The 17,977-nt window shown below is 40.4% G+C and overlaps 1 protein-coding gene across 3 annotated transcripts in view; it reads left to right on the plus strand.

The window, feature by feature from the left end:
* The window catches only part of MTFR2 (mitochondrial fission regulator 2), a 92,700-nt gene that overhangs the window by 7,294 nt on the left and 67,429 nt on the right, over window positions 1-17,977 (plus strand). The window contains exons 3-8 of one of the 3 annotated variants that reach the window (XM_005654380.3): window positions 1,384-1,488; window positions 2,143-2,255; window positions 3,679-3,914; window positions 5,380-5,734; window positions 9,882-10,069; window positions 13,167-14,026. In XM_005654380.3, coding sequence (XP_005654437.1) covers window positions 1,384-1,488; window positions 2,143-2,255; window positions 3,679-3,914; window positions 5,380-5,734; window positions 9,882-10,068 — 996 coding nt within the window. In that variant the 3' untranslated portion in view covers window position 10,069; window positions 13,167-14,026. 3 annotated transcript variants of the gene reach the window in all.

The following is a 17,977-nucleotide window of genomic DNA, read 5'->3' on the forward strand; positions in this document are numbered from 1 at the left end:
TCTCTCTCTTTCTCTTTTTCTTTCCTTTCAAGAGCCTCAGGTGCAGCATATGGAAGTTCCCAGGCTAAGGGTTGAATCAGAGCTACAGCTGCCCACCTAATAGCGACATAAGACCTGAGCTGTGTCTGTGACCTACATCATAGCTCGTGGCAATGCCGGATCCTTAACCCACTGAGTGAGGCCAGGGCTCAAACCTGCATCCTCATAGATCCTAGTTGGATTCATCACCACTGAACCATGACAGGAACTCCTATTTTCATTTTTTTGCCTTAGGAGGCTGATCTAAGAAAATGTTACTACTACAATTTATGTCCAAGAATGTTTTGCCTATGTTCTCTTCTGGGAGTTTTATGATGTCATGTCTTATATTTAGGTCTTTAAAGCATTTTGAGTTTATTTTTGTACATGGTGTGAGAGTGTTCTCATCTCATTAATTTACATGTAGATGTGTAGCTTTCCCAACACCACTTGCTAAAGAAGAGACTGTCTTTTCTCCTTGGTGTTTTCTTATCTCCTGTATTGTAGAATAATTGATGGTAGGTGTGTGGTTTATTTCTGGACTCTGTTCTGTTGATCTGAATGTGTTTTTGTGCCAATACCATGGTAAATAAATCATTCTTAAATTGTTTAGGGGCTGATTCAAATGAATTTATTTCCCTCTCTATCTCTCTTTTAAAGGAAATTACATGAGAATACTCTGTATGATATCATTGCTTGAGAAATTAGCATTGTTAATTTTTGACTGGGCCAAAAGATGGGATTTTGGGTTTGTTTGTTTTTTTTTTTTGGCTGTGTGCATGGCATGTAGAAGTTCCCAGGCCACAGATTGAAACCATGCCACAAAAGTGATCAGAGCCACAACAGTGACAACATCAGATCCTTAACTGTTAGGCCACCAGGGAACTCCCCAAAGATGGTATTTTTTTAGCTGGGAAGAGGGAAGACAATTTTTCAGAATAAAGTTCCACAAGGTATTTGGCCATTATCAGAAATAAAACAAAATGAATTTGTGGTGCTTTCTCAAAAGATCCTTCTTCCTGGAATGTGTATATGTTAACTCCCTACCCATCCCAACCCCATGCTTTTTTAAAGACAGTTATATAAGAGTTCCCTGGTGGCCCAGTGGTTAAGCATCTGACATTGTCACTCCTGTGGCTCAAGCCCCTGCAGGACATGGATTTGAGTCCTGTCCCGGGAACATCCACATGCCACAGGTGCAGCCAAAAAAGACAAATATGAATAAAGTTTAGTTCTTTGAAGAAAATACTTTAAAAGTATGCCATTCTACATTTTAGTTTTAAAAATAATGATTATTGCATCTTTGAAATTTGTTTTTTTCATAATAGAGTGCTACTTTTTAAATGATGCTCTATGTTTAAATAGGTTTTGCAGATCTGGGAAAATAAAGACTATGGATCAGCTCGGAGTATTGTTCGTATTATTGGGAAAATTCTTCCTTTAGAACCTTGTCCCAGGCCTAATTTTGAGGTAAGTTGTCAACATGCATGTCAACATGCACGTATAAAATTATCCTAGGTCCTCCTAGGGGCATGGGGGTGAACAAAAGTAGAAATGTTTCCTACAGGCCAAAAACCTTTAGTTAACAGGTCATCTCATGTGTAGGTTTTGTCTTTGTTTCTTTAAATAATTACATTCAAATATTGGCAGATGCGAAGCAACCCCTGAGTAGCTTGTTTTATTTTTCTGGTTTGTGTTCTATGATGGATGACACTCACTGGAGGAGAGATTATTGCCACATGTGTAGACTTTATTTATTTATTTATCTTTTTAGTGCCGCACCTGCGACATATGGAGGTTCCCAGGCTTGGGGTCAAATCGGAGCTGTAGCTGCCAGCCTATACCACAGCCACACAAGTGTAGGATCTGAGCCATGTCTGTGACCTATGCCACAGCTCACAGCAACACAGAATCCTTAACCCACTGAGCGAGGCCAGGGATCAAACCTGCATCCTCATGGTTACTAGTCATGTCCATTACTGCTGAGCCACGATGGGAATTCCTTATTTGTAGACTTTAGAATAATATTTCCCTTAGGTTTTGTTTGTTTGGTTGTTCATGTGACATGTGACTTTTCCCTTCTCCCCGCAGAGCTCTGACTTTGTTTTTCCTTTTTCCCTTTAGCTGATTCCATTCTTGAACTCTGTGGACTCTGCTAACTGTGAACCTATAGTTCCATCTCTTGCTGATGTTTTGTGTGTGGCAGATGATGAAGAAGCCAGTTATCTCAGATTTCGGTAATTTTTCTACTTATCTTGGAAAGTGGAGTGTGGGCCCTGATGTGAATTCTTGCACACGTTGAAGCGTGTTCAGACTAATTGAGCCATTTTATCTTGTCTATCGCTGAACTATGCTGTGTCCTCCTAAGTTCTTCTTAATAAGGACAACTCATGTTCTTGTTCTCTCATTTTTAGCCAGGTTTTCTTAATGCACATTTAAACCTAACCCCAGGCCTAGGAAAGAATGACATTAAGAGGATATCAAAAGCACCATGTTCATTTTTAGGAGAATGCTCTTACCTCTACTAGATGCTAGGTTTATTTTATTTTATTTTTTTATTACTCAATGAGTTTTAGTAAATTTGTAGTTGTACAATGATCATCACAGCCCAGTTTTAGAGCATTTCCCTCCCAAACCCCCGCGCATCCCCCCACCCCCCAATCTGTCTTATTTGGAAACCATAAGTTTTTCAGTCTGAGTCAGTATCTGTTCTGCAAAGAAGTTCATTGTGTCCTTTTTTTTAGATTCCACATGTAAGTGATAGCATTTGGTGTTGGTGTCTCATTGTATGACTGACTTCACTTAGCCTAATAATTTCTAGGTCCTTCCATGTTGCTGCAAAGGCTGTTATTTCTTCCCTTTTAATGGCTGAGTAGTATTGCATTGTGTGTATGTACCACATCTTTTTGATCTACTCCTCTGTTGATGGACATTTAGGTTGTTTCCATTATAATTGGCTTTTGTATACAGTGCTGCAATGAACACTGGAGTACATGTATCTTTTCGAGTGATAGCTTTATATTTAGCCAAAACTTTAATATAGTGTTTACTGTGTGTCAGATATTGATGGTTAAATGTACTTCAAAATTTGGATGTGTTACTACTGCTTTGGAATGCTAACTTAGGTGTAAGTGTAGTCAGTTACAGGCTGTCATTACAATAAGGGTCAATTATTCAAAATTTCTAACCAAATTTATTTTATATTAAACTGGTTTATAAATTGTCCAAAAATTAGAATATGTTAAATTTAACCCCTAACGGAATTTGGAATCCTCTAGCTCCATATATTCAGAATATGTAGACTTTCTAAAAAAATCAATTTTATTTCCAAGTAAATCAATCTGTACTTTGTTTAAATAGGTAGAATAGTTATAGGATAATTATTTTTGGTTGACAGTCTGAAAGCAAAATTTGTTCCTTCAGTCACTGACCACCTTTTGGCCACCTGTTAAAGGCAGCATTCTATTCTGGGCATTGAGAATATGAAGTTACATGAGATATTTTGTCCTCAGTGAGTCTAGATATGATTACAGCACAAGGAGAGTTATTCTGATTTCATTTCGGTGTCTTTATTCTTCTTTGACTGAAGGAATTTATTTCTCTTGGAAAATTTTCCTCGCTTTTTCTCTCTCTCTTTACATTTCTTCCTTCTACCCACAGAAATAGTATATGGAAAAATGAAGAAAAGGAGAAACTTGCATTTATCCATCCTTTGCAGCTAGTTGAAGATCCATTGTCACCTGCTCTAAGGCACAACAAACCAAGAAAAAATGATTGGCATGAAAATGAAGCTGCAATTAAAAAAATAGCTGCCCTTGAAGATGAGCTTGCTTTTCTTCGCTCTCAGATTGCTGCAATTGTGAGCACGCAAGAACTGAGAAACAGTACAAATTCTGGTTAGTAATGTTGGATTTTTGTTTCCATGATGTTCATCTAGTATTTGTCAGTACAATTCTGAATAAAGATGTTTGATGCTAATGTATCTTATGAATGACACTAAATGCAAAAGGATGTTGGGTATGTATTACCTCCGATGTTTATTTGGAATTAATTAAGACATATTTGTAGTGTTGGGGGTGGCTTTGGTTTAAAGAAGAGTTAGCTATACTGCTTAAAATTATAGTTGTGTATTTAAAAGCCTGTTTTCTAAATATAGTTATAGGTTGGCAGCTATGGGGTATTGGTTCTAGGACCCCTGTGGTCACCAAAATCCAAGGATGCTCAAGTCCCTTATATAAAATGGCATATTTACATATCACCTGCACACATCCTCCATTCTCCTGTATAATTTAGATCATCTCTAGATTACTTATAATACCTAATACAAATGTAAATAGTTGTAAATACAATAGAAATGCTATATGTAAATGGTTGTCAGTGCACCGCAAATAAAGTTTTGCTTGTTGGAACTTTTCTGGACTTTTAAAAAAAAAAGTATTTTTGATTTGCTCTTGGTGGAATATGTAGGTACAGAATCTGTGGGTACAGAGGGCTGACTATAGGCTTCTCTAACTCTATATAAAAGTGTTGGAAATTTAAGCAGAGGAATGCATTAATTTGAGAGAAGTGTGATAGGTTTGAGACTTAAAATGTTTGTAATTTGAAATTATTGCTGCTATAGTTCTGCCAAATCCAGGCAAATAATATTTTCCAATCATTCATTTAAAAATTTTTATAGATATGAATTGCTTTACATAATACACACAATATCTTCATGTATATAAAAACATCCATATAAACTCATATAATTTATATAGAACACATAATTTTTATATAGTATTATGTATTCATAGTTTGTGTGAAATATATAGTTTGTATTAATATATAATAATAAATGAGATATGATGCATACACTTTTAAAAGCAATCATGTTACATATAATTTTAGGAACAAATGTGTTGTGAAAAAGTTAAGTATTCAGTACTCATCTTAGGCTTTTGCAGAGAAAATATATATGCTTGGGTGTTTCTACAGTGTCATCATGGGATGAATATATCAGTTTGTGTGTTTCTAGCCACAAGTTGTTGATCATGTTTTAGTTTTTGTAAATAGGACGAAATTCAGGTTGTGTGTGTAAAGCACTTTTTATTTTCTCTTTAAAATGCATTCTTCCCCTTCCCCTTTTTAAGGGCCTACCCAGAGGATCCTAGTTGGATTAGAAATAGTTTACTACTTGCTTGACTCTTAGAGAAATGACTAAGCAGATGGGATAGCTTCTCCTTCCTGGCCACTGCATTGGTATTTTACTGGTATTTTAGTATCATTATGGAAGTTTTTCCTGTTTTGGTTGTAATTAGTGTTATGTGTTAGATGTTGGAGACAGTTTTGCATGGTTTTTCAGCTGACTAAATATTTTTTTAGGCTCCTTGGACCTGAATGACAGGCCTAGTGGTTTGGGACAAATGGCACCATCAGAGAATACTCCACTGAGTGATGAACCAGATTCGTTTTCAAGTTCAGTGCTTCCCGCACCCCCTCCTCCGCCACTGCCCCCTCAGTTGTCTTCTCTGCCACCTCCATGTTCTCCTCTCCTACAACCAGCGGCTGATAATATTTGTGCATCAGATAATTCAGCAACTGAGGTGAAGAAACAGCACGCAGATGATAGGAAGACCACCTGCAGTCATCGTTCAAAAAACCAGAAAAATAAAGATGTTCCAAACATGTTGGATGTGCTGAAGGATATGAATAAGGTTAAACTTCGTGCTATCGAAAGGTATGTTATCATAATTTGAGAAATGAATGAAAATTTTATTGGTGTTTAAAAAAATTATTGTATTTATTAAACATATATAATGCCCTTTGATTCCTCTTCACTCCAAATACCCCTCCCAGAGAGAGAATCTTTTTGTTTTTTTTTTCGCTGCAGCTTGCAGCAACGCTGTATCCTTAACCCACTGAGCAAGGCCAGGGATGGAACCCATGTCCTCATGGATACTAATCAGGTTTCTTACCACTGAGCCACAGTGGAAACTCCTTAACGATAGTTTTATTTCATGTTTTCTTTTGCTCTGGAATTATCTCCATTTTTCTTGAGTTCCTTTTACCTCTTGTTGATTTTGTTCTCTGTCATTTTGGAGCCTTACCCAAATATCTGGTGATCTTGGCTATACACTCATACTTAAAGGTGCGACAAGGAAAAACTGATTGAAGGTTCTTGGTGTGAAGTGGGGCTGCCAACTCATGAGCTTCACAATTTAGTGACTGAGTAGAAGATCTGGCCATTTTGTAGCCAGACCCCATATTTCAGTAGCTATGTGTCTTCTTTTTGGGACTGGAGAATTTTCCCTCCTTGGTCAGGAGAGTTGGGGATTACACAGGTGGTGCAAGCTGGGTGGTTTGCGACTTGAGTGAGTGGGGAAAGAGCAAGGGAGGAACGTGTTGTTCAGCACGTAGACTTTTCCTCAATCCCCCTGTTTTCAGGAAAGCAGCTCACCCCCTACTCTCTTTGCCACCATCAGCTTTCCAGCTTTTCATCATTGTCTCGTAATTCTTATCTACACTTTCTTCTTGCAATCTCTTTGTGGATATACTTCTTTTTCCATGTCTTTACTGCAATTTTAGTGGGATTTCAGAGAGATCTGCCTGCTGTGTTTATTGAACATCCCTCAGTGAGGTTTTGGTGGGAAAATAAATATATTTTTTATAGAATAGTGTTAGGACAGATGAATCATTTCATTATGAATGAGGTTATGATGGATCCTTCTATGAGGCTGCAGTACAGAGAAAAATCTTACGGCATGTACACGTTTGGTCCCAACTAGATCTCTTATTGGTATTACTGGTTCCAGTCAGAATAAAATGGCGACTCTGTGATTGTTACCTTTGTAACATTGGGGAAACAACTGAAAGGCCCATAGACTCTACCCTCCATTCCCCCATTCTCTTGTTTTTCTAACAACTAACCTAGCTGGACACATTACTGCTAAATCTGATGGGACGTCCCACATCTTTACATTTACAGATTTACGACCCATGGTCTCCACCTTCCGTTTTGTTATTGTGAATGAAGCATCCTCATTCGTGTCCGTGTCCATCCCCCCGACCCCGGTCACTGGTTCCCTTTCTCCTATCTCAAGAATTTCACTTAAAAATTTTTTTAAGTGAAGTTTCTTTTAAGTGAAATTTAAGGTTTTTTTCCACTTAAAAATCTTTTCTATCTTCTGCATCATCAAATTTTCCTTTTTTTTCCCCCCTTGGCCATACCTGTGGCATGTGGAAGTTCCCAGGCCAGAGACTGAACCTGAGCCACAGCAGTGACAATGCCAGATCCTTAGTCACTTAGCCACCAGGGAGCTCCCAGATTTTCCTTCTTTATTTTATTCTTTTCTTCACACCTGGACAGTTCCCATCTTTAAGAAATGTATACCCTCAGTTATTACAGTTTATCTGTTCCCTTTTTGGTATAAATTCTTGATGTTGTATGGAGTTTGTTTCCATTCCTCACTCACTGCCTTCTAGTCACTGTAACATGGTGTCTGTCCCCGTCACTCCGTTGAAAACTGCTCTTGTCGGAATTCCCGTCATGGCACATCGGAAATGAGTCTGACTAGGAACTGTGAGGTTGCGGGTTCCATCCCTGGCCTTGCTTAGTGGGTTAAGGATCCAGCGTTGCCGTGAGCTGTGGTGTAGGTCACAGATGCGGCTTGGCTCTGGCATTGCTGTGGCTGTGGTGTAGGCCGGCAGCTGTAGCTCCGATTTGATCCCTAGCCTGGAAACCTCCATATGCCATGGGTGCTGCCCTAAAAAGCAAAAAAAAAAAAAAAAAAAAAAAAAATTAGAGGGAAAAGAAAAAAAAGGGAAAACTGCTCTTGTGAAGGTCGCCAGTGAGTCCATGTAGCTAAATCCAACAGTCAGTTCTCATTGTTCTTCTTACTTGACCTTTCGGCAGCATCTGATACAGTCTGGGGGTCCTCTCGGAACATTTTCTTCATTTGGCCTCAAGGGAATCATGCTTAGTTTCTTGCTGCCATACACAACTTTTTCTTTCTTTTTAGGACCGTGCCTGTGGCATATAGAAGTTCCCAGGCTAGGGGTCGAATCAGACCTACAGCTGCTGGCCTACCCCACAGCCACAGCAGTTCGGGGGCCGAGCCACATCTGTGACCTACATCACAGCTCATGGCAACGCTGGATGCTTAACCCACTGAAGGAGGCCAGGGATCAAACCCAAATCCTTTATGGATACTAGTGTGGGGTTCATTACTGCAGAGCCACAATGGGAACTCCCTAGTTTTCCCCTTACCTCATTGTTCACTCCTTAATTCTTTGCTTATTCTTTCTTTTGGGCTTGGTCTCTAAATGTTGGCTTGTTCAAGGCTCAGCCCTCAGCCCCCTTCTTTCCATCCAGATTGTCTCCTTCGATGACTTCCCGTAGTCCTCTGGCTTTATATACCAGCTACATGCTCATGAAACCCACATTTTCTTTCCTGGCCCTGACCTCTCCCTCTTCAGTTGCGTGTCTCACTGGTACCTCACGTGTCATAGGTCCAAAACCGAACTCTTCCTTGCTGCCTGTTCCGTTCTCTACCTTGAAAACTTGCTCTTTCCCCAAGTCTTTTGCTTCTAGCAAATGGCAACAGTGTCCCCCAGGTGCTCCATCCAAGTGTCTGGGAATTATCCTCATTTCTTCTTTTCCTTCCTTTCTCATCCTTCCCATCAGCATATAGCTCAAATTTATGTACCCTCAGTGGCCCCCGCTGCCACCCTTTAGTCAGAGCCACCATCTTACATCTTAGGTAGCCTGGACTCTTCTGACAGCCTCCTAAACATGCTCTCACTTTGCATTCTTGCCTCCTTATCTGTTCTCCATATAGTAACCAGAGTAAGCTTTAAAAACTGAAGTCAGAGCATGCCTTTCCCTGCTTAAAACCCTTTGGCAGTTTTCCAATGTGCTAGCAATGGGATCTTGACACCTTGCTGTGGCCTGGAAGCCTCTCCAGGATTCAGCCCTTGCTTCTTCTCTTTGACCTCATGTCCTACTTCCCATCTTACTTAACTGTACTGTCCCCACCCCCCCTTTTCTCACAGATGCCAGCCACCTTCCTGACCTGATGCATCCACTGGATATTTATACTAAAACTGATGGCTTATCATTTCCTTAAAGAGAACGTCACCTCCTTTAAGAGGCTTTTCCTCGTTATCTCATCTGAAGTGCTTTCATCCTAGCCACCATCACAGTCCCTATTTTATTTCATTCTCAGCACTAATTTGTGTCCAAAATGTTCTTGCTTGCTTGTTCATTGATGAACTGCTGCCACCAGAATGTTTCACTGGAGCAGGGTACTGCTCTGCCCCCAAAGCATAGCATGGAGCCTGGTAAAGTAGTCGGCATGAAATGAAGATTGATTGAATGAATAAGCAATTAGCCTAATGTTTTTCTTTTCATGAACTCTACAGTCTGTTTAAAAGTTCTTAATTTTTCGGAGTTCCCACTGTGGCACAGTGAGTTAAGGATGCAGTGTTGCTGGAGCTATGTGGCAGCTCTGGCTTGGATTTGATCCCTGGGTGGGGACACTCCCATATGCTGCAGGGGTGGATGAAAAAGGGGAAAAAAAGTTTTTAACTTTAATTTTTTTCTACCCACAGAAAATTGGAAAATTAAAAATAAAGATGAAATTTGATATCCCTGGTTTTAACAGGTTGTGGTAGAGCCTCATGTGGGCTCTCGGCTTTCTGATTCCTAATTGCTTGTGCCCTGTAGATTTGTTTTTCCAGACAAAACATTTCAAACTCTTGAAGACTGATTAGATTGTAACATATTATGCTTATATTTCTGCTATAATATGTCCTTATTTCTGCTTTGTTTGCTAATAGAGAATGTAAATGACACAAAGTTTCAATTTATTCCATTTTTTTAAAAGGTCACCTGGCGGCAGACCCATTCATAAAAGGAAAAGACACAACTCACCTTGGGATCCAGTGTCTTTAATATCCCATGCACTTAAGCAGAAATTTGCATCCCAAGAAGAAGATTCCTTTGAGAAAGAAAATAATTCTTGGGAGTCTTCTCCATTTTCTAGTCCAGAAACATCAAGGGTGCGGTTATAATGTAAGGTTACATTTTCAGTTTTTCTTATGCATATTGTTCATGATGTATCTTTGCTTTCAAGTTCTCTTGAAGTAATTATGCAGAACGGGCTATAAAATTGCTTGATGATACTGTGCGCTGCTAATGTTTATGTTGACTTTTACATACACGCTCATTTTAGCTTTTATCATACTATGAAATTTTTTGAGTTAAAACACTTGCTTTGAAAAATACTTGTGGGAAGTTCCCATTGTGGCACAACAGAAAAGAATCCAACTCGTACCACGATGTGGGTTTGATTCCTGGCCTCGCTCAGTGGGTCGGGGATCCCATGTGAGCTGTGGTGTAGGTCACAGACATGGCTTGGATCTGGCATTGCTGTGGCTGTGGTGTAGGCCGGCATCTGTAGCTCTGATTTGCCCCTAGCCTGGGAACTTCCATATGCTGAGCGCGTGGCCCTAAAAATAAAAACAAACAAACAAAAAGCCAACAACAAAAAAAGAAAAATACTTGTGTATAAGTTCATAAGGGCTTACCTTGGATGGGTGCTAATGACATTGCTGTCTGCAGTATGAACTGAGTGTCTGAAACTTTGAGAGGGCCAGAGAAGAATGGTGTCATAGATTTAACCTAACCACATTTAAATGTGAATACTCCCAGTATTTTTCCTGGTTAAATATTAAGACTGTGGCTTATTTAGATAAATAGGATGTTAACTGTGCTTTTCACAAAGGGAATGAGATCATAATTATCTTCAATGACTATGCTCATTGGATATGTTAAAAAAAAACTCACAGTATTTCTGGTTTTTTTTTTTTTTTTTTTTTGTCTTTATGCCTTTTGAGGGTCACTCCTGTGGCATATGGAGATTCCCAGGCTAGGGGTCCAATTGGAGCCATAGCCACCGGCCTACGCCAGAGCCACAGCAACATGGGATCCGAGCCGCATCTGCAACCAAACCACAGCTCACGGCAATGCTGGATCCTTAACCCACTGAGCAAGGCCAGGGACCAAACCCGCAACCTCAAGGTTCCTAGTCGGATTTGTTAACCACTGCGCCACGATGGGAACGCTAGTATTTCAATTCTTGACCCTAAAGATTGTTCCTTACTTGAAGTCTCTTTTTTGGAGTTTAGATGTAACCCTAATTTGGGGTGGGGGTAGTTTCCTATCTCATAATTTAGTTGAAGTAATAAATCAGAATAAGCCTTGGGAATGAGAGGAGAGTGAAAGAGGGCAGATGGCATTGGAGTGGCAGACATTAGCCAGACATCAAAGGAGAGAATGGGAAAATTAAAAAGCAGAGAGCAGGAGTTCCCACCATGGCTCAGTGGCTAAAGAACCCGACTAGGATCCATGAGGATGTGGGCTCAATCCTTGGCCTTGCTCAGTGGGTTAAGGATCCGGCATTGCCGTGAGCTGTGGTGTAGGTCGAAGACGTGGCTCAGGTCCCGCATTGCTCTGGCTATGGTGTAGGCCAGCAGCTGTAGCTCTGGTTTGACCCCTAGCCTGGGAACTTCCACATGCTGAGGGTACAGCCCTCAAAAGAAAAAAAAAAGAAAGAAAAAAGCAGAGGGCAGCTCAAAGATCACGACAGAGCAGGGGAAGCTTGTTCTGAGTTACCTTGTGTCGCTACAAAAGCTGATGCTTATCTTGTTTACTCAGAAGATTATATTCTTAACTCTAAGAGGGCAAAAAAGTATCTGGTTTACCTTAGAACTTACACATAAAAATACAAATGTGTTTAAATGTTCAACATTTATATAGAAATGTATAGCTTGCAAAAGTACTTTTTATACTCATTTCATTTGACCTTTACAGAAATAATATTTTCTTTTCCTAAATTGGAGCTACAGCTGCCAGTCTATGCCACAGCCACAGCAATGTGGGATCCAAGCCGCATCTGTGACTTACACCATAGCTCAGAGCAATGCCAGGTCCTTAACCCACTGAGTGAGGCCAGGGATCGAACCCACATCCTCATGGATACTAGTCAGGTTCGTTTTCACTGTGCCACAACTGGAGCTCCCAGAAATACATTCTCTAGCAAAGTACACCTGATTTGCAATATTGTATTAGTGTCAGGTGTTTACCATAGTGATTCAGTGTTTTTGCAGATTATACTGCAAGTTATTACAATTGAGTGGCTATAATTCCCTGTGCTATGCATTATATCCTTGTTGCTTATCTGTTTTATTTATAGTAGTTTGTATCTGTTAATCCCATACCCCTAATTTGTCCTCCTCTGCTTCACTCTCTCCTCTGGTAACCACAAGTTTGTTTTCTATATCCGTGAGTCTATTTCTGTTTTGTATATACATTCATTCATCTGTTTGTTTTTCTTTTTGAGTCCATATATGAGACATCATAAGGTATTTGTCTTTCTCAGTCTGGCTTATTTTACTAAGCATAATGTGCTCTAGGTCCATCCACGTTGCTGCAATTGCAGTATTTCATTCTTTTTTATGGCTGAGTAATAGTCCTCTCTGTGTGTGTGTGTTTATTTATACCACAATTTGTTAATCCAGTTGTCTGCCGATGGGCCCTTGGGTTGCCAATTCCTTCTTTACATGTGAGGAAAATGAGCCTGATAGTGGCTAAGTAATCTGCCTGTAATCCATCATCTAAGTAGCAGAGCAGTGACTAGAACTTGGTTTATTTAATTTTTCGGATGTTGAAAACCTTCAGTTATCTGAGAAACTCCCTCAGGTTGAAGACACTGCTTCCCAGTGATAGTGGAGAAGGAGGTATTACTGGATTGTCTTATACTGTTCACTGCTCTTTTAGCCTTTTCTCTCCAGCCGACCACAGCATCTTAGTGAAAGAACCATCTCATTTTGTGTATTTTATGGCACCTCACATTGGGCTGGGCACATGGAAACTCAAGTTGTCATCGTCGGAGAGCTCAGTCTGTGCGGCGGTGACTGTCCTCACCTTTGGGTCCTCAACCTGAGCCCATGCCTGATACGACCCTCCCTCCCCCTCCAAAAAAACTTACTATCAAATGAGTGAAGCCTCAAAGGGTCATTTGGTGCTTGTGTTATTATTTTTTTTTACACCAGACTAATTTCTGTGTTACATATTTGCTTTATTTCCGTTTGGATATCCCGTTTCACAGTCAGAAGGGTGCTGAACTAAAGGAAGAACTGACAAACACAGCAGGTGTGGACCAAGGTGTAAGCAGCAGGGGCCGTGTCTTCTTTTAGGCGCAACTGCAGAAATATGCCAGCACACCTCCCCCCACATGTGAAAAGTCTCTTCTCCTGTCAGTGAAGTTTAATGTAGTCTATACACTGGAGTATATTAGTGTAAAGGTCTGAAGGATCTTGACTGTTAAGAATTTCTGTCTCTAGTTTTAGAAGATCCAGCAGTTAACTGGCCACTGAAAATAGTTGGGTATATGGATGTGTTTTTTCCCCCATGTATGTTAATATTATTAAAAGCTGAATGTACACTTTGAATGATTCTCTTCAGAGCCAAATAGTAAATGATATAATGTTTCTCAGAGAATAGTAAGATCTCATTACAAGGTAACAGAAACCATTTAATGAATTAAGAAAATAATGTAAAATAAGTCTGTATTGTACTACTCAACAGAAGATAATATGTTTAGGTTTTAAAAAACAATGTCTTAAAGTAAGTACTAATCCTCAGGAAGAGGATAGTGATCTGATTTACTTGGCCTCTAGCAACTTGGAGATTTTCAAAGAATATAAAATTATAATTCTTTCATTACAGTAGTCATCTTTTGATTCATGGGTTGAACCTCCTAAAAAATCTTCCTGAGATGATAAAGAATTATTCTTAAAGGCTGATTTTGACCCTTAAATGCTAGAGTATTGATGTATTTAAAGAATCTTCCTATTGCGTTTTGTCTACACTTGCTATGTTAATAGGTACAGCTGTCATTTTATTTCCTCTGTTCCTCATTACATTTATACTCTGTTCCTTTGTAAATAAATATGCCCTTTTGAAGTGGTTTGTGTTTTATAGCAATTTCCATTCATGTTCTCTCCTTACTACATTTAGAAAGTCTCAACTTGAAACACACGTAAGTTTGGAATTAGGTATCTGTCTCTCTGCCCACGTTTTCTCATGTGACATCACTGAGCTGTGGAACTAACATCAGCAAGAGCCATCTCCAGATTCCTTGTTACATGAGAAAGCTAAACATACAAAAAAAAAAAAAGTGCTTTGTGGGTTTTCTGTTACTTGCAGCCAAAGGCATTCATGATGATACAGCAAGGAGAGCAGTGCGGCTTTCACACCTGCCTATTATTCCTTCTGTGTAGTTTTCTGATATTTCTTATCCTGGTGTCAATAATTTATTGGTTCTTGCTGTTTGTTCCTACCCCTTCTAAACATTGCCCCCATCTGCCTTTTCTCCTCTCTTGTCCTTATCATTAGAGTTCTCTATCCTCCAAGGTAGTGTTGCATTTTCAGTTTGATAGTTTCCTCATTTAGAAATGCTTAACAAAGCACCCCACCCCAACAACCAGCAGAAACCTTTGGAAGATGCTGTTTTCTGTCAAATGAAGTCTATTTCTCAAGAAACCTCAAATTTTGTTTTTGTTTTTGTTTTTTTTTTGGGTTGGGGACGGCTCTTCTGTTCTATTTCAGAGTGAATTTCCTGCTTGCCCAAAGAGCATGTCAGCACCATAGTGCATCAGGCATCAGTGGACCTTGGGCTCCCCTGTAGTTAGTCTGACTTATAATGTCAGAGACACTAGACTACGCTCTGAAATTCCCCTTTAGGAGGCCTTCTGAATGGCCTTGTGCTTGGGCTCCTGGTGATTTCGTGAGGGTTTCACCATGAACCTATACACAAATTATCTAATACCTAAGTGTTATTTATAACATTTTATTATATTTTAAACTTGCCTAAACCTACTGTGAATGCAGGAACCTTTTCTTCCTGAAAGTTATATAAATACCAGCTTCTTAAAACATGAATCCTCCCACTTGCCTCAGAACAGTCCCTCCTTGGAGTTCCCATTATGGCTCAGTGGTTAACAAACCTGACTAGTATCCATGAGGATGAGGGTTTGATCTTGCTCAGTGGATTAAGGATCCAGCATTGCTGTGAGCTGTGGTGTAGGTGGGAGATGCGGCTTGGATCCTGTGTTGCTGTGGCTGTGGCTTAGGCTGGCAGCTACACTTCCGATCTGACCCCTAGCCTGGGAACGTTTGTATGCGACAGGTGTAGCCCTAAAAAGCAGGGAGGAAAAAAAAGTCCCTTTTCTCTACTCCTTCTTATGACTTAGGCTAAGTTGCCTTAACTCGTTCTTGATAGGCTGTTAGTTAATCCCCATAAATGAATGAATTACGGCATTTGACAAAGCCTTCTAATACTGTTTTTGTTTTTTTTTTTACTGGGGAAAAATAATTGGTTTTGTAGCATAGATTGCAGGAAGTTAATGCTGTTCAAAATCTTGGCTGGCTGAGACTTATGGATGATGGCAAGGAGGGGAGGTGGGACTTCCTAGGAGGATGCAGCCATCACTGGGGAGGCCCCCACATTGAAAATAGTGGCTGGGGACTGTTATGGGGAGGGGCTGTCAAAAGACCTTGCTTTTACAGTGAGGACGCATTTGTTCCTTAATTAAGAAATGTTGGGAAATTGGGTTGGGAGAGAAGAAGCCATTTACACGGAGGATGATTTAGATGGTAGCAAAAGGGTAAGAGGACTTTGAATGAATTTTGCTGGATTTCAAGTACAGACTCTCCTTAGGCTGGAGAGGTTAAGTATGCAATTGGATTTGTTATATGTGGAAAAACAAGAAAACTAAAATTAAGTCAGTGGGAATGAAGGGTGAGATATTTCTATCAATAAAGGGCTATTGTGGGTTGTGTTCTCGGGGAGGCGGACTGAGATAGAGAATAATGTGAGGAAGCCCATCTGGGTGTGTTCTCAGGGTCACCCGCCTGCAAGGGAAGGAGGCAGGATTGGCTGAGGGAGAAGTTGCGCTGTAACCCAGGCTCCTCAGGGGCCCCAGCACACTGCCTAGGGAGCTCCGAAGCTGGGCTAGCCCTTCAGAGTAGTCTCTCCCATTGCTCTGAGGGTGCTGGGTTTTCACATGTACAAGTGTTGAGGAGTGGGACAGGTCCTTGAGCAAGGCAGTCCTCAGCCAAGGGCATTTCCTAAAGGTTTGCCAGTGTTGTACCACTCATTAGAAGACTAGTCATCCACAGAAGACCTGGGTTCCAAAAATGTGGCAGGGCTCAGCCTTCCTTCCACTGTGGTCAGCTTGAGTAGTATTAACTGTTCAGAATTCCCAGTAGCCATTACCCTGTCATCCTTCCACCAGCTAGTTCTTATTGTTCTTCTTTTTGTCATTGTTGGCTGCCCAGTGGCATAGGGAGTTTCCAGGCCAGGGATCAGGTCCCAGCCACAGTTGTGACCTAAGCCGCAGCTGTGGCAACGCCAGATCCTTAACCCATAGTGCCGGTCCGGGGATTGAACCTGCATTCTAGCGTTCCTAGGATATTGAGGATCCTGTTGCACCACAGCAGCAGCTCCAGCTAGTTATTCTTATTTTCTTGGATACGTTTGCATTTTAAAAATTAAGGGTGCGGGAGGTGAGCCTGCCTTTCTGTCTCCAAATATCTATCCCCCTTCAGTTCCCTCCCGGGTGTCTGTGTGGCTAACCTGTGGTTGGTCATTCACAGCTTTGTCCTTTTCTCTTCATGAAACTATTAATGTTGCCAAGGACTTGGGAACATTAAGCAGTTATCTCCCTGTGTGGCTTTGGGAACCCATGGAAGACACGCTGGAAATGTGCCAGGAGAACTGAGTTATTACTTCTTTGGGCCCCAAGCTTCTCAAGTGTAAAATGATGAGGCCAGGTGGGGCATGCGATGGGCTCCAGTGTATGATATTAGCATTCTATGACTGACTTGCTCAGATGAAAAGAGACCTAACCGTAGATCGACTTGATTGCCATTGCAGTTTCTGCACTCCTTGCCAAATATGCTTACCAAGGAGATGTGGTCTTGGGCTGGACACTGTAGGGAAGTGGTCTGTGGGTTCCTAGAACTTGTGTTACACTGTACTTGGGAGTGGGATGTCATTTACCAATTAGGTCATAGCAAATAGCTCTCCTTTTGACTGGACAGAAGACCAGCTCCTGTTCTTAGTGTTTTCCATTTACTCCTCATAACCAGACAGGGTACTCTTGCTATTCTCATTTCACAGATGCAGACCTAGATGTGGGAGCTGAAGGAACTCCCCTAGATTTCCAAAGCCCGTAGATAGCTGAGCTGGGATTTGAACACAGGCAGAGAGGTTTTCAAACACATATTTTCAACCTCTGGGAAACACTTCCCATCTTGTAAATTTGTTTACTTATTTGTTTAGACTTTGTCTTTTTCCTGAAAGTGTTTAAGACCATTTACAAGGATGTCTATAATGCTTGGCAAAATTAACAGGAAACTTCAAGAGGGAAAAAACTTCTGGCTGCAGTTTTCTCTATTTGCCACAAGAGGGAAGTATAGCATTAGAGAGCATCTAGGCTGGTGAAACTACTAACCAGTTACCACATCTTTGGATGTCACATTTTTAGAAGTTATAGACAAAATGGGGTTGGATTTAGCATAACTTGCAAAAATTTTACTTTAAAGCATAATCATGAATTACAAATGACCAATGGCGATGGCCTTTATAGATCTGAGATTACTCATCAAACTAGATCAACTTTTTAAAAAAAAATTTTAGTTGATTTACGAAGACTCAGGTGTACAGAAAAGTGATTCAGTTACACATAACTGGATCAGATTCTTTTCCACTATAGGTTATTACAAAATATTGAATATAGTTCCCTCTGCTATACAGTAGATCCTTGTCGTTTACCTACCTTACATATAGGAGAATGTAACTGTAATCTCAAACTCCCAAATTATCCCTCCCCAGTCTTTTCCCCCTTTGGTAAC

This window comes from Sus scrofa, chromosome 1 (assembly GCF_000003025.6).
Source record: "Sus scrofa isolate TJ Tabasco breed Duroc chromosome 1, Sscrofa11.1, whole genome shotgun sequence".
Lineage (NCBI taxonomy): Eukaryota > Metazoa > Chordata > Mammalia > Artiodactyla > Suidae > Sus > Sus scrofa.